The following is an 11,875-nucleotide window of genomic DNA, read 5'->3' on the forward strand; positions in this document are numbered from 1 at the left end:
TTCCTCTCTACCTCCGAGGCCTGGACTAAGGCAGATGGACTGGAGGGAGGGCTTGGCTTCATCATGGATGCTTATGGTCATGCAGAGAACCTGAGGGACAGCCCTTCCTTGTGTGCTTGCTCTGTCTCTCTCTCCCACCCCCTAATTCTCTCTATTGAGATATTGGGTAGGGTCTGTTTTTCTTTTAAGATGAGAGTTCAGAGACAGGCACCCTTAATCTAGACACTCTGCCTTGGCATTTGCCCTTGTGGGCACAGACAGCAGTGAGGGCTTGGGGCTTTTCTCCTCCTCTTCCTCCTCCTCTTCCAGGCAGCTTTAGTGCATGAAGATGACCAGAGAGCCATGGAGCTGGACCAGTCTAAACTGGGGCCTAGCCAATGCAGGACCAGTGCCCCACCCCATGGGAACCCCCCTCCCATGTAATACCACCAGCAGCACCCTCCTGTCATCTCCTGCCCCTGTATTTGGAACTCAGAGCAGGCTCCCTCACTTGCCAGATGGAACCCATGCCACTCTGTCACTGGCTTGCCTTTGCAGGGGGGGGGGAGGCAGCAGATGGGGTAGGGACCTAGGCCTGCCTCCTCCATAAGCCAAATTGTGCTGGGGGGGGGGGGGCTTGAAGGCCTCTCCCCTCTTGGATCCAGAAGAATGTGGGTGAGCGGTCCCTATTTCTGGTGCCACCAAGGATGCCCCCAAAGTGCCAATGCAGATCCTGGTTCTGGGTGAAGCCAAAGCTGAGGCCTTTCCTCCTACTGCCCTGGTCTGCCGCCGCACACCCCAAATGCACCCACCTCATTCCAAGGGGAAGGAAGGTCTGGCGCCTTTGCGTGCTGTGGGTCTGTGTACACACGTGCCCCCCCTCCCCCTGCTCCCTTGCCTTAGCCGCCCTTTGTAGCCAGGGGCAAGTGGAGGGCCTGTCCGGAGGCCTTCTCCTTTGGTCACCCCAGAGAAGGAAAACTGCCCCCAGGAAGGGCAGGTACTGATCCCCTCAGAAGGGCCCCACTTTGTGGCCCTTGCTTGGGCCCCAGTGTGCTCTGAGGAGGCCCTGCTTCCCTGCTGAGGCTTCTGTCTGGAGCTGCCAAACCTTGGCGGCTCACAGCTGACGCTGGTGCACTTGTCCTTTGCAGGCGCAAGGATGGGCATCTGGGGCAACCCTGCTTCTCAATGAGGGGGGTGCTGCAGGCCTAGCTGGGAGGGGAGACAGGACAGAGTGTCCCCATTGGCCTTGCTTTTCTGTTCTGGTCTTTTTGCAGGAGGGTGTTGCCCTTTTGCCCCCTGTATTTGCCACTCTTTATCTAGCTGGCCCACAGCTGCCGTGCTGTAGCCGGGTCCACAGGGGCTGGATCCAGGGCAGGAAACATGTGTCCCAGGGAGTGCCTGAGCTCCCCACCCCCCTTGTGCCAGGAGCCCCTTTGGGGTCTTCTTCCCTACCTCCTGGGTTCTGCCATCACCCCTTTTGGAGGCTGGCATGGGCTGCTGTGTCCACCAGGGGAGAGCCTCCCCAGCCCCACTGAGGGTCTCTCCAGGCCACCTCCTGGAAGGCCAGGCGGTGGTGGCTGCTATTCTTAGCATTTGCTTCTGCTTGACTGGTCCTGCGAATCATCCCCTGTTTATGCTGAAGGGGCTGGTTTTCAGTTGCTGCTTTTGCACGGAGGGAAGGAGGGAGGAGGCAGCACCAAAGATCAAAGCTTGTCCCTTTCTGTTTTGTAATCTGCCTGTTTGTTTTGTCAGCCAGAGCAGTGCAGGAATGAAGGGTGCTGGAGACGTGTCCTGGTCTGCCTCCTCTGCACAACCATGGCCTGGTAGGAGCCTTGCTTCCCTGCTGGGGCAGACGGCCCAAAAAGTGGTCCCTCTCCCTACGGAAACTCGGCAGGTGAGTCCCACTGACCCCTTTTGTTGTGGGGAAGCAGTGACGCCTCTGATGGGCTCAGTCAGGACAGCAGGCCAGAGGGAAGGGGCTGGCAGAGAGGGCCCAGCAGTCCCTGATGTAAGCACATCTGCTCCCTGGGCACCATGGGTCTTGACCACCTGCCTGCCTGCTGGTGTGACCTGTTCCTTGGACTGGACCATTGGGACGTGTGCTGAAGCCATCCTTTCCTTCTCGGATTGCCAGGACTGTGACTTTGCCTCCTGGCGGTGCCTACGCAGGCACTGGCTTCATGGGAGCATGTACGCTGGAAGGGATGGTGGGTGCCCAGCCTTGCTTCTTGCCAGCCGGCTGCTTGACTGACTGCTCTTGTTTGACGCTGCCAGCACCGTTTCTTCTCTCTCCTGCCCTTTCTGAAAGCTTTGCCTCTGTTCTTGTGCTTTCTGCCCAAGTGGAAAATCCAGACCAAGTATTATGGATGCCCCCCCCCCCCAATATCCTTGCACAGGAACAGGACAGGCAGACTGCTTCTGATCCTGGAATGTGTTTGGGGGGGCACTTTGAATGGGACACCAACACTGGGCAAAATGCCCCACGTCTGCCCTAGTCTGGCTGGGGGGGGATGGAGGAGTGTGGCTACGTTTTTAAGTCTCTTGTGCTGCTTTAAGTGGGGAGGGGCAGTTTTAAATGGGGAGATCCGAAAATGGCTTGTAGTTCACTTCCTGCTGTGAAGATGCCTCCCCAAGCCTAAAATAGTACCCACAGTAAAATTCGGGGAGATGGGAAGAGCCTCCAGCTGTACGTTTTTTCTATTCAAGTTTTTATTTTGGGGATTTTTTTAAGGGCTTTTGTGGGGTTTTCTGTCTGGCTCATTATGAACCTCATTGAAGGCCTAGAAACATTTTTACAAGATGGCTTTTCTCTTCTGCAGGTCCAACATCTGCATGGAGACGGCCATGGACTAGCAGGGACCCCTTTATTGCCTTCTTCTCCAGACCCTGCAGGCCAGCCCTACAAGTGACTGAAGCCCCCCTGCGAAAGACGGGCTCCTCTATTGACCGGCCAAAAGAGAGTCCTCCATCTGCTAGTGGTGACCAGCCCTGTGGGCACTGAGGAGGAAGGGGTGGCAGTGGCTGTGAGTCCGGCCATGGGGCTCCAGCCAGGCCCTTTCCAGCAATGACCCCCCCCCTCCCCGCCTCATGCCCTCTGCCTTCTCATGGTCATTGCTGCCCTGGTGGCGCAGTGGTTAAATGCCTGTACTGCAGCCACTCACTCACAAACCATAAGGTTGCGAGTTCAAAACTAGCAAAAGAGCTGAAGCTTGACTCAGGCTTGCATCCTTCTGTAGGTCACTAAAATGAGTATCCAGATTTTTGGGGGTAATTAGCTTACAATTAGGGGCAATTAGCTTACAATTTGTAAACTGCTTATAGAATGCTTAAGTGCACTGATAAGCGGTGTAGAAATGCTTGCTATTGCTGCCAGCTGGCCAAGAGATGCCTCGTGCCCCGACTTTGGCGTGCCCCGCTCCAGCCTCACAGTGGAAACACAAAGGATCATGGACTGTGGCAGGCCTTGACCCTTGACCTGGTGGGATCAAAGTGCCATGGTCAGCAAGGAGGAGGCAGGCCCCAACCTGGCCCCCTCGGCTGCAGCCCCTGAGGAGAAAGCTGTGACTGTGCGGTCGGTGCTGCGGCGACGTGGTGGGTCGGATGTGGAAGGACGTCTGCAGCGCCGCCAGAGCCACCCTCACCAGGTGCGCTTCAAGGGCCTGGAGGATTATGGTGAGGAGACCCCTGTCCACAACACCCCATGTGCCTCTGCAACCCCCAAGCTTTGGGGGGCTAACCCTGCCCGGCGGAGCTGGCCCCAGGCTGAACCACATCCGCTTCCCCCACAGCCCCCGCCCCACAAAGGCTGTGCCAGCACCGCCATCCAGACCTCACCTGGCCTCCAGAGACCCTCCTGGGGCAACCCCCTCTGCAGCCTGAGTGTCTGTGGCTGCATGCATCAGGGGGGCTCTGGCCAGGTTCTGCCCCTGTGGGGCCCCACCGCCAGCCTTTCCACACACAACCAGCCCCCTGCCTCCTCCCTTCCCCAGCTGTGCCCCAAAACCCATGCCACTCAGTGCCCAGTAAGGCCGCCACTTCTGCGGTGCCCCTGCACACCGTACCTTAGCCAGGAGCCATGCCTCCTCGCCAGCCTTCCTTCCCAGCACAGGCCCTGTGCCCCCTCCCCCTGCAACCCAAGTGCCCCCTGGCCAGGTCCCCCCACTATGCAGACCAGTCAATCAGCTCCCAAACGGACCTCCCCTGGTGCCCCCCAGCAGGGCAGCCCTCCCCCTTACCCTTTTGCTCAGGGACCCTTCCAGCGTGACTGCCTCCCCTCCCCTCCCTCTTTTGGGAACACCAGCCTCTGGGGGGCAGCCCCCCAACTGCCCCACTCAGTCCCCTCAACCTCTGCCACGTCAAGGAAACCACCCTCAGCATCCCAGGAGTCCCTTGGCTCTGCTCAGCTGCCCCAGCAGGCCACTTGCCTTCCTCCTGAGGCATGCCAGTCCTCCTGCCCAGGGCACAGGGGCCTCTGTCCGCCAAGGGCCCAGTGCCATGAGCCCCTCGCCAGGGACTGCCTCTCCCCTGCACAAGCCAGGGCAGTGCATCACGTCCAGGGCCTGCTGCAGCTGGTGCCCATGGGCAGAGGGCCAGCGGAAGAGGAAGAGCACCCGCCAGCAGCATCTCAGGACCCGGCCCGGTCAGTGGGTGATGTCCAGTCCCAGCTGCAGTCCCTCGAGGGGGTGCTGGAGACGAGTCAGCAGACCATCCGGCTGCTCCTGGGGGTCATCCAGGACCTGGACAGGAAGGAGGCCCAGCAGGACGGGTGAGGAGGAGGAGGAGGAGTGGCGTGTGGGGAGGAAGGCAGGTGGGAGTATGAGGTTAGCTCCCTCCAGCCCTGGAGGGGTGGGTCTGGGGAGTGGGGGTGGGGGGCAGACCCTGCCATTTGGGGTCCCTTTGGCAGTCTGTCTCCTGCACCCCCTCAAGGAAGGGAACCTGGGGTGCCTCAGTGGCAGACCCACCGTTCTCCTCCTGTCTCATTGGGGGAATCCTAGGACTGGTTGACTAGGGGCAAAGAACCCAGCTAACCCATTAGCCAGCCCTGGGAAAGAGACTGGGCTGTATACCTTGTCTGTCCAGTTTGCCTAGCTTGGGGGTCCAATTCCAGTGTGTTCAAGACAAGGGGAGGAGGGGATGGTCTGGGACAGCAGCCCCCTTTGCCAGCTGCACTTGTGGGCCTCTTGGAGGGCTGTGGATGGCCACTGCTGGGGGGGGGGGTGAGACCTGCCAAGGCACTGCTTTCCTTCCGCAGAGGGTCAATTCAACAGGAGGTCCACCCCCCAAAGGTCACTGGTGCTTGCTTTCTGCCCATTGCCCTGATGCCATGGGGTGCCAGTGGGTGGCGAGTGCAGGGGGGCATGAGTGTCCGAGAGTCCAGCCAGGCCGCTGACTCCCCTTGTCGTTTGTTCTCTTGCAGCTGCTGCTCCTCTCGGAGGGAGCAGGACAGGGCCAAGTGTCGGGACTGCGCTTGTGTCATTTACAGGTGGGGCCCTGGGGGGTGGGCTTGCTCTTGGGGTGGGGGCAGTGGCCGGGGGGGGGGCAGAGGAGGGTTCTGTGGCTGTTGTGCCCAGGGGCCAGGCTAGAGCCCCCAGTGACTCTGGATGGCTTTTGGGAGCAGGTGGGCTATTGGGGGGCTGCCTGACCCTCGGGGTGTTTGCTCCCCATGGCCAGGCCTCTGCCCCTGGTGGGCGGGGGTGGCATTTGCCTCCAGTCGCACCAGGAGGGCCATGCTCCTCAGTCCCACCCAGGACCAGAGGCTCACCCCTCCAGAAGGCAGCCCTTGGGCTTTGACTGGCAACGCTTCTCTTGCCCTATGACAACCCAGGGAGGGAGGGGGCACCCTTTGGGAGCGGTGGGGGCCCGGTTGGGGGGCTTCCCCCTGTATGTGGGGGGAGTTCCCGGGAGGATCCAACCCCCCTGAGATGCAGGGGGCTCCTTGGGGGCAGGGGGCCCTGCGAGGGAGGGAAGAGGCCCCTGGCCAGCTGACCCACCCCCCCTCTGCCCCCCTCCAGCGTAGAGCAGGACTTCCGGCAGCAGGAGGGGCGCCTCCGGAGAGTGCTGACCAGCCTCGGGGCCGGGACCCCCAGCCAGAGGGGCTCCCCAGCGACCCCCAGGCCCAGCCAGCCCCCGAGAGGAGGAGGAGAGGCCCGCAAGACCTGGCGGAGGTGCTTCTGGTTCCTCTGAGGAAGAAGAGGAAGAGGAATCATAGCATCGTAGAGCTGGAAGAGACCCCAAGGGCCATCCAGTCCAACCCTGTTCTGCCATGCAGGAACTCTCCATCAAAGCATCCCCATTGACAGATGGCCATCCAGCCTCTGCTTAAAGACCTCCAAGGAAGGCGACTCCACCAAAATCTCCGGGGACGAATAGCCCTGACTCTCAGGAAGTTCCTCCTTAATGTTGAGTGGAATCCCTTTTCCTGGAGCTTGCATCCATGGCTCCATTGGGTCCTAGTCTCTAGAGCAGCAGAAAACAAGCTTGCTCCTTCCTCAATAGGACATCCCTTCAAGTATTTAAACAGGGCTCTCCTATCAGCTCTTGACCTTCTCTTCTCAGGCTAAACATCCCCAGCATCTCCCGGAGTCTTTCCTCAGAGGGCTCCATGGTTTCCAGACCCTTCACCATTTTGGTGGCCCTCCTTTGGACCCATGGCTCCAGTTTCTCAGGGTCCTTTTAGGAAAAGAGCCACATTCCCATTCCGCAGATGCGCCTCCTTGGGAAAGGCGGTTTAATCCTGGCCCCTTTAGAACGCCAGCCCCCCCCCCCTTGGGAGTGGGGGGGGCACAGACCCAGGAGGCCCCAGTCAGTGCCCCCAAAAGGCCGGAGGGGGCGGAGGACCCTCCCTCGAAGGGATCCCAACTCTTCCCAGCGCAGAAGGGCCTGGAGGGGCCGGGGTCGCCTCTTGGGATCCTTCGAAGGATCTCCCTCCCTCCCCATTTCCCCCAATGGCTCCCCATCCGCTCCGCGACCTTCTGCCTCACCAGCCGGGCACCTTTCCCCCTCCATGGGAGTCGGGCCCACGAAGAGCCCGGGGAAAGGCAGCGTGTGCGCCGTGAGCCTTCGGATTCCCTGCCCGCTTCTGGCCGCCCTCCGCAGCTGCTCCAAGGATCCCTTCCCCGGGCTCCCCTTCTTCCCTCGGGCAAGTGGGGCCGGAGAGGGGCCTCCTGGGCCGCTGCCCCTGCTGCCTTTCTTGCCCCGCCGCGGCAGCCCCTGGGTTGCTGCCCGAAGAGGCCGCCCTTCAAGACAAGGCTGCGTGGCGGATCGGAGGCCTCCGGAGTCCTCGGGCTCCCGCCCCCAAGTGCCCTCTTCGGGGGGGGGCGCTTAGATGAACAATAAAGGCAGCCTGGCGCTTGGAGTCTGGCCTGGTCCCTCCCTTGCGCCGCTCCGAGGAAGTCCGCTCAGGTCCGGCAGAGCTGCTCCGGTTTCCTCCTGGAAGCAAGAGGCGCCCCAGCACCGGCCGCTTCCCGTCCGAACGAAGGGAGGCTCCCAGGAAAGCAGGCAGGGGCCAGGCGCCGGCGGAGAGGAGAAGAGGGTCTCAACGGGGGGCTTTGGGCATTCCTTTCGTTGTTTCCATATTTTAACAACGTTGCTGAGCCTTTCATCTGACTTTGTTACCGATCTTTCCAAGGGAAAGCCCCTTTAGCCCCTCCCCAGCCAGGCCCTCGGAAGCCCCCTTCAGGCTCGGCCCTTGCTCCCCCAGGACCCCCGCCGCCTCCCGAGGGGAGGCTCCCCAGCGGGCATCATCGCCGGGTCTTGGAGCCCCGGAGCCCAGGCCGAGAGACCCCTCCGCGCCCCGGCCAGGCGACCCCGCTCCCTTCCTGGGCGCCGCGGAGGGAGAGCCCCGGGCCTTGAGCCGGAGGGCTGGGAGCCCGCCGCCATTCAGTCCAGTCCAAGCGAATGAAAGAGCCTCAGGCCTTGTTCAGGGTTGGGAGAAAGGGCGGCCTTTATTTGGGGAGAAGCAGCTGAGCGGCGCCCCGAGGCCCCTCGCTCTCTCTCGGGGGGTGTTGGTGTGTGTGTGTCTCTCTTTTGGGAGGAGGACCCCCCGGACCCCTCTTGGGAGCAGAAGGGGCCCACCTCCGGAGCCCCAGCCGCAGAGAGCCTTCTTCCTGAGGGGGTCGAGAGGGAAGCAGTGCCTGGCCCCTCCCCGCCATCCTCTCTAGCCCCGTCTCCACGGGTCTCTCTCTCTCTTCGTGTGAGCGCACAGACACGTGTCTCCCCCTCAGGCCTCCCTCCGCCCCAGACTCTGGTGGTGGCCGCCGCGAGTCCCGCCCTCTGAGAGCCCCCCTCGGACTGAGGGCCAGGAAAAGGGGGCTCCTTGGCCAGCCCCCTCCCGCCCCGATCTTGGCTGAAGGCGAGGGTCTCCACGCGGGTCCCAAACTCATACTGCCCCCCGGGGCTCCTCAGAGAGCTAAATGGGGGTTTCGGGGTACCCCACTTCCTCCCTTGGACCCCAAGTAAGAGGGGAGGTGCCCCTGCGTGGGGAGTCCCTCTTCTGTCCCCTCACCCCCCGCCCCCTCTTCCCTTTGGGGAGGGGTCTCACTTGCCACGCCCCCCAAGAGTCGGTTCTTCGTGACCCATAGGCATCTTGTCAGTGGGGCAATTGGGGAGGGGGCTTGCACGCAGAAGGCTTGTGGTCTGGCTGGTGGGGGAGCAAAGGTTGTGGGGGGCACAGATCGCACTTTGCCAGGAAGGGGTGTTGAGGGCCGAGGGGGGCCAGGAAGCCTTTTGGGAAGGGACTCCCTACCCCCCCCCCCCAGGCCAATTCCTTCCGATTCAGAGGGGACTCCAGAGGGGGGTTGGGCTGAGCCCACCAACACTTGGGGGTCACAGACAGCCACCCGCCCCTTCCCCCCAGGCTCCTCGGAGTGGGAGGGTCTTGTCGTCGTCTTCGCAGGCGGCGAGGGTCTTCCATGGGGAGCGGAGCTGCAGGAGTCCTGGGCCGGGTCTGGGGGGCTGGCCGATGGCCCCAGGGAAGGGGGTCCCGGGTGGTCAGATGGCGCTGGAGGAGGAGGCGGCCAGGCGCTTCCCGAGGCAGATCCTGGAAGGGGTGGGATGGGGGGGTCAGTGGGCGAAAGCACCCCGGCCAGCCCGCTCGCCCGGCCCCCGGAGGACTCACCCGAGGCCCAGGGCCAGGACGTGGCTGAGCAGCAGCGAGGGTCCCACTAGCAGCAGCACTTGGGGGTCGCGCAGCCCCCTCTTCCGGCCGAGGCGGGGGGCGCAGGCCGGGGGTCCCACGCAGGACAGCTCCCTGCGGCAGAGAGAGGAGGAGCGCGGGGGGGGGGTCAGGGGCCGCGCAGCGGAGGCGGAGGGGCGCCCGGTCAGTCGGCAGGGCATTCAGGGGGCTTACTTGGGGGGCAGCCGGGGCTCCGGGGGGCTGGGCCAGGGCCAGTCCAGGGTCGAGCAGTGAGGCGGCCTCTCGGGGTCTTCCCTCTGGAAAAAGAAAGGAGGAAGAGAAGGAGGGAAGGAGGTCCCTGCCCCCCGGAGACCCTCCCCATCTCCTTCCGGGGGGGCGGAATCGGGGTCACACTGCCCCCGTCACTTGCCCCCCGGGGAGGCGGGGGAGGGTCCAGGCTCACCTTCCCGGCGGGGCTCCGGTCCTCCTCGGAGGGTCCCTTGGGTGCCGGGGGGGCCCTGGAAGCACAAGAAGCGTCGGAGGGAGGGAAGGAGGGAGGGGGCAGGGGGCTCCAGGGAAGGTGTGACCCCCCGCCCCCCGGAGGCCGAGGAGGCCCCGGACGCGCCTGGAGGAGTGGGTCTGGGGTCGGAGGGGGCCCTCGGCTGACCTGCCCCCGGATCCCCCCCCCCGTCAGGGTGGCCCTCTTTCAGGTTTCCTCCGGGGAGACCCCCGAGGGCCGCCTCCTCTCTTGGCCTCGGGGGCCACAGAGGAGGGCTTCGCCCCTTCCCCCTCCGGTCAGTGGGAGGCTGAGACCCCGGTTGGAGGGCTGCCCTCTGCCCTGCCTTGCCCGGCCGGAGGGGGTTCATAAGGGCAGATCGGGCTCTTCAACGGGGGCCGGAGGTTTCCTTGGCCGGGGCTCGCCAGGCCCCCCGCCTCCCTGGGGCCCTCGGCCAGGGGACCCACCCGCCGCCCCGGCGATGCTGCTGCTGCTGCTGCTGCTGCTGCTCGGGCGCCGATGGCGATGGCTCCATCTGGGCCTCGCGGAGGATGGCCTCCAGGCGGAGGTCCTCCTCTTGGTCCTCCTCTTGGTCCGGGGCGCCGAAGGGGGCCACTTCCACCCAGGAGCCTGGAAGGAAAGAGGGAAGGAAGAAGGGGTCACCGGAGGGAGAAGCGCCCCGACCGACCGACCGACCGACCGCCGCCGCCGCTCCCCCTCCTCGGCCTCTCACCGCGGAGCAGCATCAGGGGGTCCTCCCGGGGGGGATCCATCGGGGTTTGGGGGGACTGGGCTGCCTGGCCCTTCCTTCCTTCCTTCCTTCCTTCCTTCCTTCCTTCCTTCCTTCCTTCCAGAGGATCGGCGGCGGCGGCGGGGTCGGGTGGCGTCGGCCGGAGCAGCCGGAGGCCACGTGACGCCCGTCCGGCTCGCCTTGTAAACAGAAGCCCCGGCTGCTTAAAAGGGCGACGCCGCAGGAAGAGGAGGAGGAGGCCGGCCCCGGGGCAGCACCGCTAGCAAAGGCACCGGCGGCCCCCGGAGGACAGGCGAGGGACATGGAGGCCACGGCCAGGGAGAGGCAGGAGCCGCCGCGGGCGGGGTCTTTGCAGCCAGACGTAGCTGATGCCTTGCTGCCTTTTGCAATATACCCCTCGCCCTTCCCTGGGTCGAGATTGAACTCGTTCCCTTCCTTTCTCCATTGGGCTCAAATTAAGGGAGAAAGCCCTTCTAGCATTTGCCGCCCTTTTGCCTCCGAGAAACGAACTCGCCCTGAGCTCCGGGTGCGAGTCCTGCCCGCTGTGCATCCGAAGAAATGGGACTCTGGAAGGGCCTGTCTTCTCCCTTGTGCTAGAATTCAAAGATACCGCCGTCTTGGTCTCTGGAATCATTTAGGCAGAGAAAGGGAGATCTTTCAGCCTCAATGAAAGGAAGCAGTTGGCAGCAGCAGCAGGGGCTTTCCTAGACTAAAGCCTGCTTCCTCCGATGCCTTTGGAGATTTCCTGCTGCCAACTTCCCTTTCATTGAGCCTCAAACGTGATAGCAGATCTCTCTTCTTATCTTGTCCCAGGTTTGCACCAAGGAGATCCATTTCTCGGAGGGGAAGAGCAAAAGCTCAGAGCGGAGAACATTTGGGAATCCTCTCGGGCCGAAAATGTAGGACGTGTCCCGGGAAAGGAGGACCTCGTTGGAGGGTGTCTGTGTGTGGGCCCTCCCTCCCTCTGGCATCGCCCCTTTAAGAGTAGCCGCTACGTGAGCCATGAATGGAGGGCGGCCGAGGCAGACATGCCGAGCTGCACGGAGCCGCCGCCGCCGAAGCCCCGCCCCGCGGAGCCCGACCTCGCGTGACCCCGAGCCCCCCCCCCCAGGAGCGAGGGAGACCCCCCTCAGCTGCCCCTCCCGGTGCCCCGCAATCGCCCACGGAGCCCCGGGCGCCTCCTGGCCGCTCCCCGCTCGTGGCGACCCTTCCCAGGGAGAGGGCTTTGCCGTTGCCAAGAGGGGACCGGGGGTCCTTGCGACCCCAAAAGAAAGCTAGAAGCCCATGGCCTGGAAAAGGGGGCCCTCCGCCAGCGCTCCCTCCGAGGCCGCCTCCCTCCCTGTGGACCCAGAGCAAAGTGCCTCTGCAAGAGTCAGCTGCAGGGCAGAGGCAGGGCCAGTGGGGCAGGAGCCCACAGTGGGGCTCAAGGAAGAGCCTCCCCCTCCCTCCCTCCCTCCCCCAGCCCCCTGCCCCTGGGACCCAGCCGGGCGGAGGATGGGGCAGAGGAGCAGCAAGGAGACAAGAGAGGGCTGCTGCA

The 11,875-nt window shown here is 63.6% G+C and overlaps 2 protein-coding genes across 3 annotated transcripts; one reads left to right on the top strand and one right to left on the bottom strand.

Annotated features, from left to right (window-relative positions):
• Positions 1-1,752: 1,752 nt before the first annotated feature.
• Positions 1,753-7,112, top strand: LOC149313357 (uncharacterized). The gene is made up of 4 exons (XM_089527168.1): positions 1,753-1,873; positions 2,799-4,744; positions 5,396-5,461; positions 5,991-7,112. The coding sequence occupies exons 2-4, from the start codon at positions 3,474-3,476 to the stop codon at positions 6,160-6,162; spliced, it is 1,509 nt and encodes a 502-aa protein (XP_089383294.1). The 5' UTR covers positions 1,753-1,873; positions 2,799-3,473; the 3' UTR covers positions 6,163-7,112.
• Positions 7,113-7,893: 781 nt separating this feature from the next.
• Positions 7,894-10,443, bottom strand: LOC149313358 (uncharacterized). Of its 2 annotated transcripts, XM_089526522.1 has the most exons (6): positions 10,321-10,443; positions 10,055-10,217; positions 9,555-9,609; positions 9,326-9,408; positions 9,095-9,226; positions 8,879-9,016 (listed from the first exon to the last, which is right to left on the bottom strand). In XM_089526522.1, the coding sequence occupies exons 1-6, from the start codon at positions 10,358-10,360 to the stop codon at positions 8,968-8,970; spliced, it is 522 nt and encodes a 173-aa protein (XP_089382648.1). In that variant the 5' UTR covers positions 10,361-10,443; the 3' UTR covers positions 8,879-8,967. The 2 variants fall into 2 exon arrangements, with proteins under 2 accessions (XP_089382647.1, XP_089382648.1); XM_089526521.1 differs by lacking the exons at positions 10,055-10,217; positions 10,321-10,443 and having other exon boundaries at positions 7,894-9,016; positions 9,555-9,974.
• Positions 10,444-11,875: the final 1,432 nt, after the last annotated feature.

Source organism: Sceloporus occidentalis, unplaced genomic scaffold (genome assembly GCF_023333645.1).
Source record: "Sceloporus occidentalis isolate IW3139 unplaced genomic scaffold, rSceOcc1.0.p SCAF_5, whole genome shotgun sequence".
In the NCBI taxonomy this organism is placed as follows: domain Eukaryota; kingdom Metazoa; phylum Chordata; class Lepidosauria; order Squamata; family Phrynosomatidae; genus Sceloporus; species Sceloporus occidentalis.